Source organism: Leuresthes tenuis, unplaced genomic scaffold (genome assembly GCF_036924035.1).
Source record: "Leuresthes tenuis unplaced genomic scaffold, fLeuTen1.0.hap1 SCAF_14, whole genome shotgun sequence".
NCBI lineage: Eukaryota > Metazoa > Chordata > Actinopteri > Atheriniformes > Atherinopsidae > Leuresthes > Leuresthes tenuis.
In genome coordinates, this window is record NW_027325368.1 from 10,383,846 (window position 1) to 10,408,596 (window position 24,751).

The following is a 24,751-nucleotide window of genomic DNA, read 5'->3' on the forward strand; positions in this document are numbered from 1 at the left end:
TACATCTGCTTTGATCTCAGTACATTCTTGCATCCACACAGCAGACCTTTTCTTCCCCCCCCCCCCCCATTTATGCCACGCTTCCCCGTCCAAGCTTTACAGTTACAGCACATACTCGACGATTCAACCACAGTTATTGGTCACTTAAAAAACACAACATCCTCTTCACCCTACAAATTCAAACCCAACCCATGTACATAGCAAAGGTCTGAACTCCAATATTAAAAGACTTGTGTCAATGAAAATAAAAAGTGGGAAATTCGAGGAAGGAGGAGGGGGAATTTATCATTTAAAAAAGTTAAAAAAATAAGAAATAAAATAATAAATCAGCATCTGCAGAAACTCAATATTTTTGAACCCCCACTCATTAAATCACAGTGTTGTGGCCAGCCCACATGAATTATTCTGATTGGCAGAGTTCAGAGAGGTTAAGAAACAAGCTTCAATCGGCACACATGGACCCTTGGTTCCCAAGTACAAAAGGGATGCACATTTCAAGGTATGCCAGCGTCTCTGTCGTCCCACGTTTTGATCTTCACAGATGTACCTCTGTAATGGAGCTCACCCCAAATCCCCCAGACTAGAGATTGTCTCCAGGCTGGTATTGTGGCTCCGTAGCTGTGAAGTAATCTTCTAGGAAGGATTGTATGTACTCGAAGGTTGGCCTTTCATCTGGGTCCTTCTTCCAACAAAGCCCCATCATCTCATGGAGGGACTCGGGGCAGCCCTGGGGACAGGGCATACGGTAACCTCGTTCTACCTGCTCAAGTACCTCACGGTTCACCATACCTTGACAAACAGAGAAACACAACATAAATAAACAGCATCTCTATGGTGACATTCACAGGTTATTCTCAATGATTCACTCACAAAATAAGTGGAATTGGACACACAGAAGACAAGCCACCCGTTTTACAAGAGATGATGCTTGTAAAGACATTATCTCCACTCCAAAGTGAGTGAAATTCATATCTGCATCTGAAAGAATCCCACTGACGAGGTAGCCTGCTGATTTTGAGTTGGTTCAAGCCAAGAAACAGATTTGAGATGCTAGATCCGGTAGATTTAAACTTTTACATTAGTTTAATGTCAACAAACAGACTGCGTCAAATCACTGGTCAAGACTTGTTTTTAATCCAGTGAAATGCAAATAAGAGCTGAAAACGGAGGTACGAGGAAAAACTGAAAGATGGATTTCACATCAACATAACTGCTGTGATTAGCGCATAACGCAGCCTGCAACCGTGGAAAAGCTCGACAGCATTCAGTGGACAGTAGGAAAAAAGAAACAAACGTTGGATTATTATTTCTAGTGAGACGTGCAGTCGGTATTTTGAAAGTTGTGATACATACAGAATGAAAGCATTGTTGGGGGTGCAAAAAAAATACCCCTGTGTTCTTACAGAGCACACTGGTCAATAAACTCCAGTTTGTCACCATTAGTGTCAGTTTGAAGCAGAAAGTTTTGCTTCACCCATAAGCCTCTCCCTCCTGAACTGGAGCACCAGAGTTGTGGATTCCTTCCCAGGATGGGAAGACAGTGATCCTGAACCCTGTGACACAGCACAGAAACGGCTCCGTGGGGAGCGCAACTGCAGCTAAAAGAGGTTATGACACAGAGTCAGTGGCATGGTCTCAGCCACCGCCCCCCCCCACCCCCTCCTCATCTCTCTGTGGGAGAGTGGGGATCATATTATCTCACACTCTGAGAGAGAGGCTGGGCTCAGAGCAGCTGCTGGGACATGGCAACAAGGCAATATGTCAGATGCTAGGGCCTGATTTATGCCTTGCATCTGAAAACCTGAGCCTGAGCTCCAATTAAATGTCTGACATATATCCGAGTGTATACAGTTATATATATACACACACACACACTCAAACAGAGATGTGACCCCCCCCCCATGAAGATAAAACTGCCTGGAAATACATTCACACAGTCTTCTGAATGGGTTAGAATATGAACAACAAATCTTTAGATTCCAGCATCTGGTGAGGCACAAGACAATTTCAGGGAAGAAACAAGTGAGTTCACCCCAGTATCTGCACTTTGGGGTGAATTAAAGCAGCTGAACGATCTCCACTGAAACCAAGGTGGCCACCAGAGCCAGATGGTAGTGTACAAAGAGATGGTGGTTAAGTCAGCCATATGGCAGACTGTCATCAGCGCCACTGGAACACCGTTTTAGACATACACTGCAGTCTTGCTCTGCCACAGCAGGGGGCAGATGTGAGGTGGCAGATCTTGACAAGGAGTGGGAGATAAAAATTGACAGGGTACTTTCCCCCGGACAGCAGCACTGACTCATTCATCACATAAACCCATTTCTATTCTGATCCACACGTGATGACTGAGTATCAGAAATCGCACGTTGGAATAATCCTGAGGTGACTGAATCATTTATTTTTGTCTGCTTAGAAGAAGTCATTTAAGTTTCTTTGGGTGCAACATAATGAAGATTAAGAGGAACTTTTAAACATCCTCAGTGTGTCTGTACTGTTCCCACCTGGGTATGGCACTCTGCCCTTGGTCACCAGTTCTGTCAGTAGAATACCAAATGACCAGACATCCGATTTGATGGTAAAGCGACCATATAACGCAGCTTCAGGGGCTGTCCACTTGATGGGGAATTTAGCACCTGGGAAAAATAAGATGAAGAGTTTAGCAGGAGAAAAGGGCCTTGAAAGTATGGATAGAAGTGGGGTTGCAACAGTTACTCTCACAGTTTGTTTAATCTACTGTTTGTTTAATGAATGGAATCTTTGAGCCTGAAATATGATCAATATGACCAAACTGTGTTCTTTATTTTCAATTCAATCAATCAAGGACCAATTATTGGTTCCTTACAGGGACAAATCCTGATGGTGTACTCTTTGATGCTGATAAACCCATTATTTAATTTTTAAACTCGAATTCTACTTTTACTACTTTCTAATCGCTCTTTTGTTTAACAAACAGTCTCCTTTCTATTACATGAGAGATAATAAAAGGGAGAAGCTTGAACAAGGGAACTATTTAACCGATGTTCTTCAGCTCTGCTGGCAGCGTATTTTCCATTTTGATGTTGTGTTCTCCAACATGTCGCTGTTCTTCTGTTTTTGTGTTATGCTTTGCTCTGCATGGAAATCATTGTAATCAGAGTCAAAATTATTGTTGGTGTAGAAGCTAAGGGTTAAAAACAAATGTGAGATATTTGTAGGCTGTGAAGATCCTGTGCACCAGCTGCATCCAGGTCCAAACACGCACCTTGCCGGGCGGTGTACTCGTTGTCCTCGATAAGCCGAGCCAGGCCAAAGTCAGCGATCTTGCAAACCAGGTTATCAGCCACCAGGATGTTGGCAGCTCTCAGGTCCCTGTGGATATAGTTCATCCTCTCGATGAAGGCCATGCCGTCTGCAATCTGGGGCAAACCAGACGGGGAGGGAAAAGGAGTCAGCAAACTGAAAATGACATTAGGTTGAAACCAAATCCTATTAAGAATTACTACTTTTAGGTGTTATTTAAGAGGAAACATGCACATCGCTCTTAAATCGGATCACAATTTTAATGCAGACTGAAAGTAAAAGAGACCAAGTCAGGCTGCGGTAACCAGAGCAATTAGACAAATGTTAAACACAGCTATCAAAAACCCTCCCACACTGTCTGTCAACTCCCTCTGAGGCGTCTCTGCTTTCAGCCCGAGTCAGACTGATTCCCAAACACTTTTTTCCGCTCTGCTGAGTAGAGAGAGGATCGCGCCAGAGAGCTTGGAGAGCCGAATTAAGAGCAGATCACAGTAGGTGACTGAACTCGCGAGCTTAAGTGGCCTCTGGTGAGAAGTGTTTAAGTACTACAGGCCATTAAGTGGTGGCAAAGGAGGGGAGGCACACACAGTTGTGGGTGAGGAGGAGGAGGAGGAGAGAGGGCGTGGGAGATACTAAATAAATATGGCAGCTAGAAGGAGAATAAAAAGAAGGACCCGAGTGTTTGACTTGTACACACCCACACATGTGGCTGCAAACATGGAGCACTCTTTGTTGAACTGCTGATACACAATACACCTCCCCTCAAGTCAGAGTTAAATCAGCAGCTGGACAGGTAAGAGACAAAGGGAGCTGCTGCACCTGTGTTGGCGTTTAGACGTCAGGTTTTAATCCTACCTGTGAAGCCATGTCCACCAGCTGAGGCAGCTTCAGATATTTTCCATCTCCCTCTTTCAGAAAGTCCAGTAAACTACCTGTCAGAGTTTAAAAGATTACAGTCAAGCAGAATCAATACATCCATGTGTGCAGTGCACAAACAAAACAGAAAAAAAAAAAAAAAAACACAGCAGCAGCTGGCACAATAGTTCAGCATCATGGAGTCTTCTTTGAATTTTTCCATTATCACGCTCAAGTTTCGTGTTGATCTTTCATTGTTCCCAAAGCCCGTTTTATTTTTACTCCTAACTGGAATTACAATAGAACATCCAGTCAGCCTCTATAGTCATAAGTGACATTAATAGAGGTTATGTACAATCTTACAGTGTGTTAAATGGAAACAAAAAGAAAATGCATTGATATGCAAATTTGAACTGAAAACGGTACGAAAGTCTCTGTTGTTGAAACTGAGAAAATGGTCATTTTGGATTTGATATCAGCACCACATTTCAAAGACAACTAGACGGAGTGAAAAAGGGACCGGAGAGGTTATGAAACTGTTATAAAATGATAGATATCCTAAATCATCCCAGCAAACGAGGTTAACTGGCAACACGTCTGACAGTCTGTGTATAAAAGAGCAAACAGAAAATTTAAGCCTTTTTTGAAGCAAAGATGTGGCAGATTCAGCACTCCGTCAGCATGTTTCCATACACAGCTGAATTGTGCTACAGTTAGAGTTCGACCTGGCCATTTAATGGCACTATAGTCACTGTCCCAGTCTACGTGCACGGGAAGAGAATCGAGATATTGACTGAGGTACTGCCAACAATGTGACTCTTTAGACTGTGTGAGAAAACAACAGTGTGCATGGAAGTATAGCCAAATTCACTGCACAGATGGTGTCTTTAAGTTGTTTGAATAGTGATTTTGTCAGATGATGCTGCAATTATTAAATCGTGACTGTACTGGAGCAGAGCGACGGTTTGGAAATGCTTAAGGTGCCAATTTCAGTCCCAGTTTGATGTGTTTAGCCATCTTGATGAAAGAAACAGGAAAGTATGCAGTTATCCAACTGTCTGCCTGTCTCATCTCATCTAAAAAAATGCCGTGTGTGCATCTGTAGTGGGTGCAGCAGGTGTAACAGGTGCCAACTGGTTATATAGAGTGTTGTTAAAAGAAGAGCTAAATATGAGTAAACATGGCAAAAAAATATATATAATTATATTTAAATCATATTCAAATCAGAACTCACTGATTGCAGGTTTGTCGATGTTGGCCAATATTTCAGAAAGCTGTAAAACTAGTTTGTTTGTGTTTTTTTTCTGGAGTACACGCCCAGCTTTGAACTAATTCAGCGACTACACAGGTGCTAGTTGCACAGCATCATTCGCAGTGGCTCCAGAGATCATTCGTGTTACTCGACTGAAGTATAATCAAAGAAACCAAGAAATAAACTTGGAAAAAGAGTGATGATTTTCTTCCAAGATCACCTAAAATTCTCCTATTTTTCTACTCAAAGACTTAAACAATGGCTGTCCAGCGCATAGTCTGATGTACTACACAAACCCATCAATAATCTGATCATCTAATGAAGCGATATGTGTATGTGTTTGTTTTTTTAAATGTGTCCATGTGATTTCTTGTTTGGGACTTTGAACCATTCTTACCTTTCCCCATAAACTCGGTAACGATATAGATCGGCTCCTCAGACACCACAGCATAGAGGGGCACCAGCTTGTCATGTCTTAGCTTCTTCATGATCTGAGCCTCCTGCAGGAAAGCTTCTGGAGACATGGTGCCTGGCTTCAGGGTCTTTATTGCCACTTTAGTGGTACCATTCCACGTGCCTGAATAAAACCACAATAAATACAACACGGTCAGTCTTAATCAAAATGTTGGAACAAAAAAACATTTCCAATATAGGAAATCATAATGAAATGAAATACAAAACTCAAAGTTGGTTCTAAAAATCTACCATCACACTGCTGATCTCTGGCAGTGTTCTCATGCGCACAGTGCAGCTCAGGAGAGAAAGAACGTGACGGCTTAAATAATCGGCTACTTCCTGGTTGAGAGCCACTTACTCACGCCTTGCTTACATACAATGAGCTGAGGCAGGAGATCTGCAGCTCCCAGCTCACAAGGCTGACCTTCATGAATGAATCATGCTGAACAAACTCTCCACACGCAAACTCATGCCGATGGACAAAGCAGGATCATGACAATATGTGATAAAAAGTACAACATAAGTACAACACAGGGTCAGGGTGGGATCACAAACCAAAACAACACATCTGAAAAAAACAAACAAAAAAAACCCCTGAAAGACCGAGCACATCAGCAGAGATTTCCAATGAAAAGCTGCAGCGAAGCAGGAAGTCTTCATGTACAAGCGCTGCAGGGAGAGGCAGAGAGGGATTCCTGGGATAGCACAGGGGAGGGCTTGCAGGTCGAGGCTTGCTGCCGGCCAGGCTTAATGAGAGAGTGAGCGATGAAAGACGAGAGTCATGTTCGCTCAGGGGGCCAGTCACACATGCAGACTGGAGAAGTGAAGCGGAGGAAGTGACCTGCGATCACCGAGCTCTGTGCGTGAAGCAACCGCAGTGAGAAATCAGCATTCACATCAGTATGTGTACCAGCACTGCTCTCAGGCCACCCTCACTTGGCTTCGTTAGTAAAGTCCACCGATCGTCAAACGGCTTACATGCATCCACCTTTTCAGCAATATTCCACATTAAATTTACAATAGCTATGTATAATGAATGCTTTGTCTCTGTGTGTGAAGCTTAATGGATGAGCGAGTATATGCCAACAGTGTTAATTGTATTAATGACTTATTCACGAGTCTTTGTGTCCAACATCAGTCCTACAGAAAGGATTCATGTATGAGCGCTGACGCATGAAATATAACGAGCATGCAAAACAGCCACGGATGAATCTCAATGCATCTCGCAGCGCAGATCAGGAAGATGCTTCGCCTTCGACAACTGCGATGTGGTTCCACCAAATAAAGTTCCCATTTCCACTCCATTAGCAAAATGAGGCTTTCGAACCTCTGCCGAGAGATTTTCCAATAAATGACCCGTTTGAACAATAAACGCTATAAGACACATCAGGGTTTCCGTTTGTGGGCTCCAAAGGTCCACCAAGTTCCTCTGCAGCTGACCACGTGCGGCGCAGACTCTGCATTCACCCGTCCGAGCAAAAATAGATGCCCCTGCATGGGAAACCTCAGCACAGCTAACCCAAAGCGAACCATGGATGGAAAACCTAATCTCATCTTATCTGATCTCATGGGGACTTTCAGGAACTTTAAGGCATGCGATTGTCCCCAACCACAGTTATCCAACCCTGCACCGGTGGAGTAGAAAAACCAGTCCAGTATTAAACTGCAGTGTAGCTTGTCGTCAGTCAGAGAGAGAAGAAAAAAACATCGTTAAAAGAAAAGAAAAAGAAAAAACATTTTGGGGTATACATAAACTCTTTCTTTAGCCAAGACTCAGCTACAGATAAATTCCACTCTCACGTGTGGGATAAATACGAAGCCACAGCCAGGAGGTGATTATTGGAGCTTAGCATCAAGACTTAAGAAGAAGGCGCTGGCCTCGCTATAGTAATTTAATAGTTAGTCCCCTTCAGTTAACTTAACTGACCAACATTTATCTAAATTTCCCAAACAGCTCCTTCAAATTTATTTCTTTAGTAAAGATTTAAGTTACTCAAAAGTAAAAGACATTTCTGCCTATTTAAAGCCTTTAAACTAAAAATAAGGTCACATTTAAGTTATACAACAATGCCCGCGTCACTCATCTCCAGAGGTCATGTGAATAAGTTAAGCTGTGACGCTTTTATGCAATTAGGATCTATATAAAATTCCTAAATGTTATTGTAGTGACATAAGCATTTGTATTAAGTGAACTCTGTGGCACCAGGGCTTATTAAAAAAAACAACAAAGTGTTTACTGGAATCCAACACAAGCCTTCTCTTACCCATCCAGACTTCCCCGAAGCAGCCCTGCCCCAGTTTGACTTCCAGTCGAAGGGACTCTCGCGGGATCTCCCACGCATCTTTAGCTAGTCCCTGAGTCTGTGGCTTCACTGTGGGACACACGGTCGTCAGCCTGTAGCACAGACCATCCGAATGTTCTGCACCAATCCGACACAGAGGGAGAAAAGCAGGAGAAACGGCAACTCGAGTTTAAAACCATTTAGTGTTAAACATACAGTGTGAGAGGAGTCGTACGCATGTACACAGGCCTGATGGGACACGACAGCTTCACAGAACAACAGTGGGATAACCCCCCCCTGAAAAAGCCTTACAGGTCTAGTTCAGCTCTAATTTGCCCAAATTACACCACCACCGACAATAAAAGATGAAACTGGCTGGGGAAAATGATCTGTTCAAGTTGTAAACAACAATTTGTCTAAGTGCTGCGAGCGAGTCGGCTGCATACCTGTGTAGTGCTTCACCAGCTTCTGTAGAGCCTCGAACTGGGCTCTCGTGGTGATGTAATAACCACCGTTGTCCAGCTTTCGGATCTTGTAGTGTTTGACATTGTCTCCCTTCACCTCGTCCCAGTCGCGTATGGACAGAGAGTAGGCGCCTTAATAAATACCAAGACATATGAAGTGAAATCTCTTTCTTAGGAATGGAAATACTTTAAAATCGTTTAGTTAGCAAGTCATTCACTTCAGTGTTAGCGATTTTCCGTTACACAAAACTGGTTATTCTCAGTTAAACGTGCCGGAGCCGATCGTCAGGGCGAAGCAGACCAATATGAACTGATCGCTTGAAGAAGACGGGGTAGAAAATATGTCCAAAAGCTCAGATTTCAAAGAGAAATCCGATTTGACGCCTTAAGGGGTGCAAACACGTGTTTACTTGGTGCTTCCCTCTGTCCGCTCGTCTCTTCCTCGCATCTCTCTGGCAGCGAGGAGCTAAGACGCGAGTGTGAGGACAGCAAAGGGAACATCTCAAGTGGGATTCGATAATGGCACGGCAACAAACCCAAACTGACAGTACCATTGCCACACTGATTGCATGTGAAAAATAAATGCTCCATATTAATGCACATGTGGCCGTCTTTTTTTAAAAAAATTTTTTAAAGCCAATGAAACAAGTCTGCTGCTGTCTGAAGCATAAAAACACCCAGACAACACTCACACCAACCTCATAGGAGACTAAATGAGACGTGAAACTCCAGCATGCCTTGTTGCCTTCATTTCACACTTTCACATCAACAATTCATCTTTGATTTGCTTCTTTTTACCTTTGGTCGTTTCGCTCTCTCGCACCAAGAAAGTGCCCCGCTGATTCCCTGGAACCAATAATAGACGTTCGGTGTCTTTGCGGCCCATCTTTCCAAAGTACCACCTACCAAAAGAGAGGAAGTTAGTTAGACACTTCGATGCACTGCACGGGATATGAGATTTCATCATTCATGTGGGAGGAATGGGCACTGATGAGGCGTTGAGATGTTGGACACCCAGAGATCGTGAGATGATGTTCGTTCTTAACACAGGCAAGTTCAACATCAGGGAAATTAAATATAGTTGATCATATTCATGAGACATTCAATTGCTTGGGGTGGAATTTAAGAGATTGCGTTCGATGGCGACTAAATACTGTAAAATCCAATAAAAAGTCCTTTTACTAGCTTGGCTTCAACATCGCTCTGGGAACTGAAGTCTTTAGTTTGCTCCATTAAATATTCAAAAGGTTTCAGAAGACGCTCATCACTATGAAAAAAAGTTAAACATTAGCTCCCGGCTGTAAACACATTTTTCTTCTCTGAAACGAGCGCGCTGCCTGTTTCATGAAACTCCTGCATGTTCAGTCATGTTAGAAAAAAAGATCAACTGTCTCACCTTAGAGGCAATCTTACCAAACAGTCAATAATAGGCACTCGGTTTCTTTTTAAAAGACACAATGCATGCTAATTGGCTGTTTCTTTTCACCCCAAAGTTTTAGATATTCATTTATTTTCCAGGTGAGTAGCTAAAATATCCAGAATTGGTAGAAAGGGCTTAGAGCCAATGAAAAAAAAACAGGTCGAATGCAAGCAACAGCAGCACAGTGCCTTCATGTTTCCGTCATACTGGATGAACAATGAGAAAGCCACCGGCTCTCAACAATAATACTGGGCTGTGTTGTTTCTCTTCATGCTCTGCCCTGTGCGCATGATTTAGGCACGCCAGCCCAACAGGATCACTCTTTCATTTTAACTGGAGAGAAACTAAGTGAACAGGGTGGAAATGAGAAAGAGGGAGAAAATGAAAGTGAAAGGAGAATTCAAGAGTTGGAGGATGACAGAAATGAGGTTAAACACAATTCTGGAATAGATAAGAAAATGGTCTCTCACTCTTCAGCCTGAATGGAGTCAGCTGGGGCTACATAGTTACTGGGGATGTAACCTTTCTCCCCAGTGTTGATGGAGCGGGCCTCCCACCAGTCACCTTCCCTGGGGAGGGAAGTATATTAATAATCAGAAGCATGCAAGACACACACACACACAAAAGCATGCCAGAAAATCCACCCACTCTCATATGAACTCTGCTGACATGAAATATACACAGATTAAAAAAAAACCCAAGGTCGCTTCAAACGTCATCCAGTTGCATTGGGAATATAAGCCACCATCCAGGAGGCGGAGTCTGGTAATGAGTGCAAGTCATATAATCCTCTGGTCACCTGAATCTCCCAATATCATGCTGTGCGAACACAAACTGACAAAAGTGCAGATAAATACAGAAAAGTAGTAGCTGTGCACACCGTCCTGATGCGTTACTTTACGCAGCAGTAAATATGCTTTGATCGAAATTATTACATTTCTGTTAGTTGTATTTAGCAACTTGTGTTATCCAACAATGTTATGCCAAACATAATCTTTGATATAAAAGGGACTTTACCAGGTTATTTGTATAAAAAATGTCATTAAACCGATAAATCACTGTAAAAACAAGGTGACTTTAATAAGCCAATATTATACATGATGACAGATTTCTACCATGGCCTACTACTATCTCTATTTGATTTCACGTTCTGAAAGCATTATTCTTCCTCATAATGTACATTGCTGCAGCACTTCTGGTCCCATTCTGTCCGAGATGCTCAATTGTTTTTCTCCCGTCTCTATAAGGCCTCCTCCTCCCAAATGACCTAGTTTTCTCCGATTTGTCCGCTGGTTAGTAATAATTATTATTATATATATATTTTTTTAAAAACAGTGGAGTGTCAGGCACCTACGCTTTCTTTGAGGTGAGCAAATGTAGCCAGAAGATAGGCGGCGCTCCAATGTGTTACATAGTGATGTAGATAAGAAACTACAGAAAGCTTGGGCCGTGAATGAGATGTTTAGAGTAACTCAGGAGCAGCGCATTGCATCATGTCAGGTGCGGACTTTGGGCTTCGTTTCTTGGCAGATCGCAAACTAACACCAAACAAACTCAGGCAGCATAATAAAAGCTCTTAAAAAAATACTCTGCAGTTCATCTTTAAACTTCCAAAGGCAGACGTGCCGGTTTAAATTCAGCGAGGACGAACTGAGAAGTACACAGAATCTGTCTGGTGGCATTTTGAAAAACTTAATCTAATCTCCCCTGTTCTCACCTCTCCGCTGAAAGCAGATGGCATTTTCATCACTGCAAAAGCAATGGTTGGATGTTATGTGGCATGTGATGAATGAAAAGAACAGGATTTGTTCAGCGCTTCCCATTCTGTGTAGACGTGGGGAAAAAAGACTGAAGGGTAAAATGCATTCCTTCGTCTAATCTACTGGCACTTCCACTAAAAGTATCTCGGTCAACTTCACCAGTAGTTTCAAAAACAATTCAGGTTGTGGACTGGGAAATGTAACTTTCAAAATGTGATTTCCATGGCAACTGATGTGCATTATCAAAAGATAAAAATCCAGAGTATATCCCTTCTTCAGTTTTTTACTAAGTGGATATATGTGTTTTTCTGTATGTGGTGAGGGCTGCACAGTACGTTTCCACTGTAGCCCAAATCTCATTCACTAAACTACAGGAAAGATCGGTCTTCTGAGCAACAAGCGACGGCAACTTAACAGATGGTCCATCAAAGGAAGCCATCAACCCAGACAGATCGTAGCCTTAATATCAGACCTGAATCCAACGAGGGATTAAACACACTCACGCACTCCCGCACAGCAGTTTTCTAGAATCCAAGCATGTGTACTCACGTGTTGTTTATAATCTGAAAGCGATCCCCTTTTTTGAATGACAGGTCGTCCGACGTCCTCGCTTCATAGTCGTACAATGCTACGAAAAATGTCACTCCACCTTAAAAATAAAATAAGAAGAAAAAAAGAAGAAAAAACATCAGGAGCGCACAAATGAAAGTGGGTGAACTGGCATCAAATGTTGTGCGCTCCCTTAATGTTTTCTTTCATTCTATATCGTTGCTTTGGAACAAAGAGAAAAAGCACCTGCAGCTTTCAACCTTCATCTTTAGAAAAACTAAATGAAAGTTTATAAAATGTTTAAACTGATCAAGAATCTCATTGAGTTTGAACAGATGAACAAAAAAAAAAAAAAAAACACAGGCAGGGTCTTCTTTTTTTGCTTAAAACATCAGCTTCCCTTTTGCTGTATCCCTCTTCCTGTGCCTTAGAGCCCCGTCTAAAAATACAACCAGCTCCCTCCGCTGTGATTCACTGTTAAAAATCCCCAGGGAAACATATTCCATACACAGTTCTCAAACTGTGGTTATCGTGTCAAATGTCATTTAATATTTTATATGCATTGAAAAAAATGTAAAAGTGACAAAGTGCAGAAAGACAAAGGGACTCTGAAGGGTTCGAGGTGTGAAGGAAAATGAACTGGCAGGATAAGATCTACAGCTGCCTCCCAGTGAAAGCAAGAAAGAGATGGAGGGGTGTCTCTCATTTGGAATGCACAACACTTCTGCAGGATCTCACAAGCTTAAAGGGCTGTGGGCGATTGGCTGCAAGGCCTTGTGGCCAAAAGTTAGTCATCAGCACCGTGAGGGTCTGCTGGGTCCCGCTCCGGCCGACCACGTGCAGCGCAAATATCTGTAGCCCTGCAGCCTGAGCTCGCCGAGGATCGGCAGGAGAATCGCTGTCATCTACACCTCTATGATGTATAGTAGCCTCATTACATGCATCAGAACAAATTACCCAACAGTTAGCTTGTACAGAATTGCCTGCACATCTGCAGATTCCCAATTAGCGACACAAAACCCCTGAAGGTTCTCTTTTAAGAGCGAAGGTAAGCATTTACGCGACCATTTACACGGTCGGAATAAGAGTAACGGGCTGGGGAACGCAGCACATCAAAAGCGGGTCCTCACAAAGAGAAAAAACAAGGAAGTGTGCGAATGGGTTCGTACTCACGGAGGAACGCACCCTCTTTGTCGAGTACTTTTGTGGCATAATTTACCTGTGGAGATGCTCATGTCAGAGTCATTTCAAATCCAGACACATCTTAAATCAAAAAGTCAAAGTATCGCTGACAATAAAAACTTTTGTTCTGCATGAGTTAAGGAAATTGAATTCTGTGCATGTAATTGGGCTTTTTGGGTTCAGGAGGGGCCTGCATTGCTTCCCATATTATAGACCTGATTTGGATTTCTGCTCAGCCTTGATGCTCTGGCTGACTCGTTTCAAATGTCTCATTTGCATAACATCTGCTTCTCATAACATCCCGTGTATTATAAATGTTCATCTGAATGCATTTCAAAAGTTGTTATGCACCTAACGACAACAGAGTTGAAAGCCGGAACATGGCACAGGAAAATCTCAGCTTGTATTTAGGCTTGCAAATTAGTGGAATACATTTCACGCCTTTGATTGCATTAAAAAAAAAAAAAAAAAAAAAAGCAGCAAATCTTCATGATTGGTCTCCCAACTGTTTGGAATAAAAAGTCATCAGCATGAAGAAAACTATCAGATATTCAGCATGCCTGGTGTCGTGCGTCCTCTGAAGCCTTAGAACCCACACACTGACCTGTGATCACAGTGGGGAAGGGGCTGCTCACAGCCACCGAGGTGAAGGACGTGGAGGCTCCGCCAAAGGGCGTCATTACCGAAGAGGCTCCACCGAAGGGCGTGAGGGCGGCGCTGTGACTGTTGTAGCTGTTGTTGAGTGTCTTCAGAGCCGGCGAATAGCCCATTAGGGTCGGGTCAGGCCCGTAGGGGCCCTGGTGAGTGTTGACCGGCGTGGCATTCGAGTTGTCGGGTCGGTACTTCAGTGCCGAGCCCTTATCCTCTTTACTCCTGACGCAACCCATCATCAAGCCTGCAGGGAAGAGGCGGAGAAAAGGAAGATCAAATTACAGTACAAGGCTACATTTGCTTTTATCGAACTCATAGGGTCATAAATCTGACTTGTGCTATTAATGACTCAAGTTTCAGAAGCAGGGATTTCAGGTTGTGAGTTTCGACTAAACAGGAGCGACAGGACAAATGTTTGCCCAATTAAGCCAATGAAGAAATGCATCCAAATCAGGACACCAAGTGTCACAAACTAACATTGTTAGAAGTAGCCTTAAGCATTAATGAAGGTCTGAGCATAAGTGTGTGTAAGAATGAAAGCAATACTGTGTGCAAACTATGGATTTGAAAGAAGGAATAATAAAAAAAGTGCTCCTCATACTTTATAACAAAAAAAATGTAAGGTTTGGCCTCACGTTTTAAGTGAGAGCGACAGCAGTTCCAACAGTTCTAAAAGAGCCACATCTTACATCTTGCCATCAGGCTGCATCCACACATGCACACCGCTGGGATGCAGACTGTAACATGCACCAGAAGAGCAAACGCCAGCCCAATATCCGCGTGTAGTCTGCTTTCAAATCAGTAATGCAGAGGAGTATCCCGTAAGAGATGAGTGCATTTAATGTAATGCGTGTGTCATCATGAGCTGCCAGCAGAGCACTCACTTTACTAATTTTCTGTCACCTTTGGCCTCTTTGTCAAATTATCTCTGTGTGGTCTGCTCGTTCCACAGCGCAACACATCAGCTCCAAGGCTGCTCAACTTTTCGGTGACTCATATGCTGGCATTTGAAAAAGTTTACAACACAGTTTGAAGCGCCTGTCAGTGACTCCTCGCACCGGTGTTTGTAACAGAGAGACTGAGCCGGGTGCTGCTCAGGCTGAGCACCGAGGAGAATAGATTTCGCAGCAACCCACAGAGTCTGTGCTTGCAGGATGACAGATATATTTAAAGAAAAAGGATCCCAAACATAACTGTTACCATCTTTGAACGCTGTCACAAACATGCTCTGATATAGTTCAGTTTGCCTCACATGTGTCCATACTAGAGGTTATGTTCAAGTGTTTTAACTTTTGTCTGCTCTATATGATTGAAAATAAGCTAAAGACCGTCTTTCTGATGCTTTATTCATTGCATTTTCATCCTACTTTTCTGAAAAATCACTGAAACAGTCGATTCTCCTAAAGATAAAGCTTTTTATTTTTTCTCGATCGTTGCAATTATCCTGAAGATGCAGTCCAGATTCCAGATCCATTAACGATACCAAATATGTTGGTTACTCACTAAAATTATATACATACAATCTGGGGTCGGAACATTTTGTGGAGCAATGAAGTTTCCACACTCAGAGTCCGCTTCCTACTGTACAATCATCACAATGACGCAGTTACTTCTTCCAAGAGTAATCATCCATTTGCAGTGGGGCCAGCTGTAGTGTTGGCATGAATTGGAAACAGCTGACCACACACCACAGAGCTAAAATAACAGATGGTTGTTGAACCTTCAGTAAACATTTTCCAGCTTGTTAAGACAAAAAAATAAATAAAAACGTATAATTACCATAGTAGATCTTTTCATTAAAAACTGAAATCCCGAGAGCCCTGATTAATCAAAGGATCCCTTTGACCATAGAAACCCAATTACAGGCTGCGCCAATACAACTGCAGCTGTAATAATTCAAGGATCCACAAGTGCAGGGTTTTGTTACGGTTCTATTCCTACTAAAATATTTGGGCTTTATTCCTCTTTTTATTGCCCTCAATATAGCTCTATAAATATTTAATATGCGACTACACAACAAGCGGAACACGTACGAGTCGACTTCTAAGTTAAGAGACGAGGCTGCAGCTCTGGCAGCTTCTTGGTTGGGCTCCGATGTTGACAAAGATGGAGGTCGGCAGAACTCGCAGAGAGGTTCAGGTGGCATCCATGTTAATTAAACTAAAATCATGGATGGAATTAAGTGGCATAAAACCCAAACGCTGCAAACTTCGGCTCACGGCGGTGGAACAGCGCATTTCTAAAACGTGATCCTGAACGGTAAGCCATAAAGTGAAATTAAAATCTTGTGTGCTTTTCACACTGCATATGTCACAATAATAGCCCATTTACTTGCAAACTGATGCTGCTGGAATTTATTTAAACAAAACAATTAGTCAAACTTATGTCCACTGGCAAATTAACTCGTCCAGGCAGCTACTGAGAGAGAAGCACAGAAGAAGAGAGACGACCCGCATGGGCACCGCCGTGCAACTTAGTCGGGCAATTTGTGAGATGATTAATATGCAAGAACACATGACGGATTTCTGCCACAATCTGCTGGACAGAGAACCGTGTCTGATATGAACAAAAACCACATCACAGATTCACGAAACTTCTCTCATCGTTCCTCTTATTTAGATTTTGCTGTACGAGTCTGTTGAACTGGGTGTTTGTGTTAGTAAAGTTTTTTTTTTTTTCCCCCTCCCATGTCTGAGCAGGAAAATGGTTAATAATTTATAACAATCGATTACAACAATGAGCATCCTTCACTGCTCATCAAAAACAAAGGATACATAAGAGGTACAGATCAAATTCTGGAGGTTTTTTCCTCTTATGTTGGAAATTGCTCAAATGAAAATAATACAAATATAAAAAAAGTCAGGATGAAGAAGACCATTTTTTTCAGTCAAATACCTATCCGGGGAGTTTAAAAGTTGTATAGTCCATGACCTACTTCAATGCAAGCGTACAAAAAAAGAAATGGGCAAATGTTTAACAGTACTGAGTATTAACACATGACTTCTTGCAAAAATTTAATTAAATATTTCCAGAATTCTCTTGTATTCTTGTGGGATAGTAAACTTCTGTTTGGAGGGAGGGTGGAGGGGTGTAAAAAGCCATAAAGAAGCCATCAAAATGCCACAAAATGACGAGCAACAGTAAAGCAAAACACTGAGGGCTGGAAACTAAAGTCGTGGACTGCGGTATCTCGACCCCCGGGCGCTCTAAAGGAGTTTCAGGCCCGAGAACAAAAGTCCGTGTACGTCTAAATGGATCAGAGGCACATAGTTTTAAGGTTCACAAACTTCTCAAGTGTTGCCTTAAGATCCAAACTGTACACTTTACAGACCATGTGACTGACTGAAATTACGACTTTTCTTCATGTCAGTAACTTTATGCCATGTTTACTCTGTAGAAAGGCAGCAGATTGTTTATGTCATGCGAGTAGAACATGTTAACCACGTCACAACTGATTCGCAATGGAAGTTTCAAGCTGCCCGAATCTGAGCATAATATTTATAAAGTAGCCATTTCAATTCATCTTTTCTCAATCTTTTCTAAAGCACGACGAGTGTATTTAGGGAAAGCGAAGACTCCTCCTTTGCTAAAACACCCAGACTCTTGATTTTTGATGAGATGCACTCCAAAGTGCGTTCGTTCGTTCATTCATTTTCCTGTTATGGAAAAAGTGATGACAAATGGCGTGGGAGAAGTGCATCTCTGAAATGGCAAGATAATGCGTCACCTTAAAACCGGAACTATCTGTCCAAGTAATCAAGGTTTACTGCGTCATAAATTGGTCACAAGATAAATGCAACTCGGCATTCACCTGCTGCTCGACACGAACAATCCGGAACAGCAATTTTGACAGATTTACTGGCTTCATTCATTCATTCAACCTGCTTCTTGGCATCTAAACAAACCTATAGTGTTTGTATCAGGTGGGCCTACATGCCACTTGCCCCCCTGAATCTAAACGGGGCCCTTAGCCAGCTGGCTGGTATGCATACTCCACCCACTCAGTGTGGTAAGAGTGAGCAGCGGAACTGTGCGTAAAGCCTCCCCTTTTCCGTACTGACCAGCAGCCTTTCTTCTTTACACCATCATGTCCACAGATTGATTTGCTCCTGAGAAGGTAATGAACACATTACAACCTTGAACAAGCCCACACAATGTGGAGTCATATATCATACAAAAGAAACAGTTCCAAAAGATATGCAACAGATGTCTTCAAAGACTACTCTTCAAAGATGTTCATTCATGATTAAGGGGTCAGCCCTCCCTAGAAAAAGCCACCTCATATAACCAGCATTCAGCCCAGATTTCCAACTGGAAACTGCTCTGAGAAAGAGCAAGAAGCTCGTGTCTGCAGTTTAGGCCTTCAGAAGAAAGGCTTTTCGGTTTGCTCCCATCAACTCCATCTACTGTATTGTTGCATGCCGTGGATCTCCTCCACCAACCATTCAGTCACTCACACATGCACAGACTCTGTGGCATAAACGCTAATAGCGATACAGACACCCCTTACAGTGGTGCCAAAAAGCCCAACGTTCAATCAAACAAAGTGCTCTAATTACATATTCAAAACAGACAGATACACAACAGTCACTTCCACAGATGGTACTCGGACGCTCTTATCACAGCGACCTGCATTAAGTCCGCGTACAGAACATGATGTACAGTTTAGAAAAGAAGCATGAAAGGCTTGTGCCAAAGACAGGGACCGGTGTGGTGCCCCCCCCTCTCCAAGTGTGACACATGTAGCTCAAATCAACTTCACATCAAATCAAATTACAGGCGGATAATTTTGTCTTCTCTCAGATCACTTCCGAATTGAGGCTTTTAAAAACGCACAACGAGATTAGCTGGGAGAAATGTGCCGTTCTCCCGGTGGCTCTGAGTGAATCATGCCTCGCGCTCACACACGGATGTGGGCCGGGATCCCATTTAGATTAGATATATACTTTATTCATCCAATAACAGGGACTCTTATTGAAGTGGACGTTGGCAAAGCCACAGATCTTCAGAGCAAACTTTTGCGTGCTCTGAGCGTTTTCTTTCCTAATAATTACGTTTTCATTTTTTTTTCAAATGAGCTTATCCAGCTTCTGAAATCAGAGCATATTTTCCACCCATGGCCGAAGGAGCTCTAAATCTTCAAGTTTCTCAAAAAAAAAAAAAATGAGTGACTCTGATGGAGTTACAGTCATGATGATTTGTGAAATCTCACATCTAAAGCCCCTTCAGATAAGTAAAACAGTTTCTGTATTCCATATTTTACAAGAACAGCATATGAACTACCTTTAGAACCCATTCTATAGTCCAAACAATTACATTTGACTAACTGAGAGAATGAATGCAGTTAATAATCTGAAGGTCCCGCAGACATTGTAAACAGTCCACCGAATGTCCAACACATATTTAGGAGTAATCTTACTCCCAGGCATACACACAAAGGACATTGGTATTTGTTCAAACAAATGCTGGATCCAGACTCCATCCAAGGACATGTGACATGTGAAGCTGTGTGCCAGACTGCCAGTGATGCCGTGTCAGATTAAGGAGACACAGGCTGTTGCTTCCCACAGGGCTGAACAACAACGCAGCAGCACTGCAGGCAGGAAGCTTTTCTGTAGCTTTCACACACCGCCATTCAGGAAATAAAAAGCCCTGCACTGTCCGTTATCATCCCAAACTCTCTACAGAAACCTTTTTATACCGAGTAAAATCAGACACAGTCTGTCGCAATAACTGCAAATTTGTAACTGCGATATTGAGAAAAAAGAAAAGGAATCATCACACTTTGAGGAGGTTCGTTCAGTAACTTCAATTTCTAATTTTGTCACGAGGAAAAGAAACGGGCAAGCAATGATGATGACTGAAAAAAAGAAAATCCCAGCTCTACTGCAGCTCCTCATCAGGTCCCAACTCTGTTGCTCAACAGTTGACAGATCAGCCCTGCAGGATGAAGCCTCGTCATGGACCTTTTCCCCACCTAATTTCGCCACAGCTATCCCTAATCGGATTGAGATCCGAACCGTTTTCTGGCCACGTCATTGAGCAGATACGTGACATCTCTCCTTAGGAACAGTTTGAATGCTCTTTGCTCTGCAGCATCATGCATTATCATCATAAAGAAAAAATTACCAAATTAAAGTGTCAAAACATTTAATGCACCCCAGTATATTTATTGTAGAGGCAATGCCTCTTCCCCGGTCCTTCACCTCTAATCAGCCCAACATAATCTTCCCTTTTTTCCTTCAAACAGACAGTCATCTTCATGTTTCAGCAGACCTGAACCAAACAAAAGTTCCAGCATCATCTCCTTCTCCACAGCAGAATATCACTTCCATCAAATCATCCACGGCTGCTCCTCTTTAGCCCACTGTAACCTGGTTTCCTTCAGCTGAGATATTAGTGATGGTTTTGGCTTTTCCGGATGTAGATCTACTTCCTTGAACCAGTGTCTAACAGTTCCATCACGGGGTTGCCATGCAACAGCTAATGCAACACAGTCACAAGCACAGAATGTTAAAGAAAAACAACAGTATTCAGTTTTAACACCAAGTGACAAACCCTGGATGTATCATACCTTTGTGAGACAGATTCCCTGCAATTAAGAAGCCTCTAGGCCACTGTACTTCCTGAACAATGGCATTACTGGCTTCCTGCTCACAGGGCATAACAGAGCTGACACTGGGGGAGTGTGTGGACACCATGACTCCCAGGCCCTGCCTGCCCAGAGGAAGCTTAACCTCAATGCAGTGTGACAATCTCCTCCTGGCTCTCGATCCTACGCTTCTGGATACCCAACACTCGTTCTATCTTCTTCCTTCTCCAGTTGGAGATGCTCAGTGGTCCATTTAAAAAAATAAAATCACTTCAATGTTTCAAATCAAATGGTGAGGATTATAATAGTGAAGCAAATTTTGCAGTGTACCTCAGACAACCCACCCCTTCTGAGGGTGTGCGTCCATTAATGTACCCGCTGCAGTTCAGGCTCGTGTTTGGGGGGGGGGGGGGGGGGGGATTCACACATGACACAGACACGTCCAGTTTCCTCCTGATTTACAGAAAGCGGTGCGCTTCAGAAAGAGGCCAAAGTGTAAAACCTACGGCTGAAAATCTAACCACGTTACAGCGACATGTTATATTTGGATGATGCATTCAGGGAGATGCAGCTTGATGCAGCTCTTCCTACCGACGTGACAAATTGGACACGACCAAACTCTCCAAAAGGCCCTTTGACCCTTGAGCCTCCGCCTTTTGTAACCTTTACAGTCACTTGGGACAAATACATGACGCAAACCGCCCTTTTGGATTGTACATGCAGACACTGCAGCGCATAAACTGAGGCTGCCGCTTCTGACTGACTGGGCATGATGTTATTAGAATTCTGACGAACAAAATAGGTCTTGTTTGGACAGGGAAACAAAAATCTACAGTAAAATCTGTCACAGTAAATGTTTTTGACGATTGCATTAATGCAAAATGTGTCCAAGGCTTTTAGGCTTGTCAGCATTCGACGTGCGTTTCTGTCACATGCGAGTAACTGTAAGATTTTAGAGCCGGGAAAAACATAACTGCACTGTCTCATCTCAATCTTGAACTGTCAGAGACGTCATATCTCTCCATTTAAAAAGAAAAATAAATAAATCAGTTTAATGCACCTGCGAGTGGGAAAAGCCCACACCCGACACTATAGATTTCCACGTGTGAGAACAGCTGCAGAAAATGGAGACGTCGATCGGTGCTGCCCCAAATAAAACAAACAATAAGTGCGACTCAGATGAATCGAACATTGTTCAGTCACTGAAAACACCCACAAACACGGTGAGGTTCTGCTGCTCTGCTGACAACTGACTGCTTAACATAAGCCACTTGATTATTTGCATGCAGAGCAGGCCGCTGAGATCCAATCACAAGCAGTCATTCAGGATGCTTTTTACATCCAAGCATGAACACACTCGCTGTCAATGTGAGATCAGATCATCCTGGATGCATGACTAAACCAATAGTGAAAAGGACCTGTGATTGGGTGTAATTATATGCAAACAACATGCACATCATTTCCACACGTAAAGACCAAACCCTCCTGTTGTGTTTGATCAATGGTACGGCAGCAAAGCATTTTCGTACTTAGTCAGTGGGATATGAGGAAATTAAAATAATATGAACAGGCCGGTATGAATAGGCAGTGATAAGAATCTTCCAGGTTCTGTGCTGCATCTGTACATCTGCCTGCACAGAGCAAGTCAATTAAGTAAGTGGCCCCTCTGCACTGCTGGGGCCATTTGGACTTCTCCAAAAATGTGGCCATATGCTGCTCCCAAATGTGGTCTGAGCAATTAAACTTCCACGTGTTCTCAAGGCATCTGTGGGCGCAATCCCATCTGAACTTAAGAGTCGTTCACTTGTGATCAGATCATCCATTAACAGAAAATCTGTCTGTCACGAAAACGGCATTCCCGCTTGACAAATGAAACGCCTTGAGGGATTTCACTGATCCCCGCAGCATTTCTAAGAAAGCCCATCCGAGCTTCCGCAATATGAAGTTTTTAAACACGGCCGAGGACAAACAGCAGCACCTCAAGTTTGCAAACACTGCAGTCAAGAGATTAAAAACTGGCACACAAACCTGAAAGCTGCATTTACCGACGTGATAGGGATCCCGCCACCGAAGCAGAACTCAGCCTAGCACACTCTAAGAGGCACAATTCTGTCTTATCTTCAGGGCAGTCTGCCATCTCTGCCAATCACAGCGAGTGGAGGGGACCGGCAGGGGGAGGAGAGGAACTTCCTTCCGAATCCATTCATGCTATTGAGGCCACCTGCTGTGCCTGTCAAAGGCTGGAGTGAGACTGGGTGAAAGAAAACCATCTTCAAGCTAAAAGAAAGAAGAGCTCCTCTTGTTCCCTGCACCCACGCTGCCAAGTGTGGATATGTGAAATTGTTTGGATGGTCAGCATACGAGCATGTTGCCTTACGATTTTGGCCTTTCCACCCGATGCACAGCAGAAGGGAAAGCCTCTAATCTGCAAACTGTACTGATGATGATGCCGAGTCTGATTTGAGCCATGAGGACACTTGAGGAGTATGCAAGGATTCTCCATGCCTCCTGCTCTAATTCCAAGTCCCTGAACCCCGGCCAGTGCCACCTGTCGGGGCTCCTCACCCCTCTGCCAACAGCCCTGTCCTTTCCAGCTGTGTGAGTGAGGGAGACACAACTGTCCAGCCAACTGGGGCTGTACTAACAGAGGGATTACGGTGGAGGAGGATTACTGTGCCACCGAAGTATTACTGTGCCACTGGAGTATGCGAGCACACCAAATACATGCAGACATGGACAGTAAATATCCAGACTCCAGCAGCATGCTTCACGGCAAAGTGTTTAAATCTGGGACGTAGAGTTGCGACTTTGCAAAGACAATCAGGCAGAAACTTATTTAGACTCCTTAAATTACACACACGCCGTCTTTTTTGGAAAGCCTTGAGTGTGCTGCAATTAAAGGCCTACTACAGCTGAGGCCTAAAGCAGCTGATCGTGTGTGTGAGAGACGAGAGAAACTGGGTGAGGCAGAGAGGAAAGTGTAGGGGTTAAACTCTTCATGTGAGGGGAATTCACGCTGAGGGGAAACTCAATGAGGCTTCAGGGGCAACATCGAGGTGTTCGGATCCGTTTTTGCCTTCAGTTTAATGACTGAAACTGTAAAAGAGCCCTCTCTCGTCCTTTTCCAGGACAGCTGGGGAGTCTTCTCCTCGCTGGTGTGCCCTCCCGTCGAGAAATTCAACCAAATAATCCTAAAACTCGAGTCCTGCATCAGGATCAAAAATTGAGAGGGTTTTCAGAAAACTGTAAAACACCGAAGAAACTCCTCTGGTTCTTTCCCAACTTTCACCGAGTGTCACAACACCACAAGGCCCTGCTCACTCCACCTCCACAACAAAATGTGACTTTTTTCGCTCTTTTTTGGCGAGCATTTCTTACCTTAAAACCAACCTCGGCAGCGTTGTACTTCGGCTACATGCGTCCTGTGATCCTCTCCCCCTCCACGGGTTTTTTTTCTTCCAAATTTGCCGTCGACAATCCAAATAAATGGACACAGCCGATACGAACAGCCTCTAACGTGGAATCTCAGTCTTCAGACTGTCCCATACCGATTAACTACTTCGCCAGCCCAAAGTCCTTCACTGGGATCCTTTTTATTTCTTCACAGCGAGGACACGCCGCCCGATCACAAACGTGGGCTTAAATGTGGCGCTGCAATCGCCAAGTACAACAATTAAATGATCAGAAATCACCGCCTGCTGATGGACCCGGGTTGCCCCGAAGAAGACACACAACAATAGCCGGACTAGTACGTAGGAGCCAACGAGGCCAAAGAAGGAATCATGCGTCATTCAAGTGCTCAGATTAGACTCGGAAATATCTGGCTTTGATGGCACCTAACACTTTTAGTCTCGTGAGAACAATGTTAACGCGTGAATTTCAACAACAGCTAGGCCTACTTAACGGTTTACTGTTTTCACGAAAAAAAAGCGAATTTTCAAATCGTGTTTTTTTTTTATTTATTTGATTGGTAACAATGATTGTTGGGACGCTGAAAATAGTTATT

The 24,751-nt window shown here is 43.3% G+C and overlaps 1 protein-coding gene across 1 annotated transcript; it reads right to left on the reverse strand.

Moving 5' to 3' along the window:
* Positions 1 to 66: 66 nt before the first annotated feature.
* On the reverse strand, positions 67 to 24,527 carry yes1 (YES proto-oncogene 1, Src family tyrosine kinase). Its single transcript, XM_072363142.1, has 12 exons — positions 24,124 to 24,527; positions 14,107 to 14,397; positions 12,321 to 12,420; positions 10,482 to 10,580; positions 9,390 to 9,493; positions 8,574 to 8,723; positions 8,110 to 8,265; positions 5,787 to 5,966; positions 4,138 to 4,214; positions 3,245 to 3,398; positions 2,505 to 2,636; positions 67 to 789 (listed from the first exon to the last, which is right to left on the reverse strand). The coding sequence occupies exons 2-12, from the start codon at positions 14,390 to 14,392 to the stop codon at positions 581 to 583; spliced, it is 1,647 nt and encodes a 548-aa protein (XP_072219243.1). The 5' UTR covers positions 14,393 to 14,397; positions 24,124 to 24,527; the 3' UTR covers positions 67 to 580.
* Between the last annotated feature and the right edge of the window lie 224 nt (positions 24,528 to 24,751).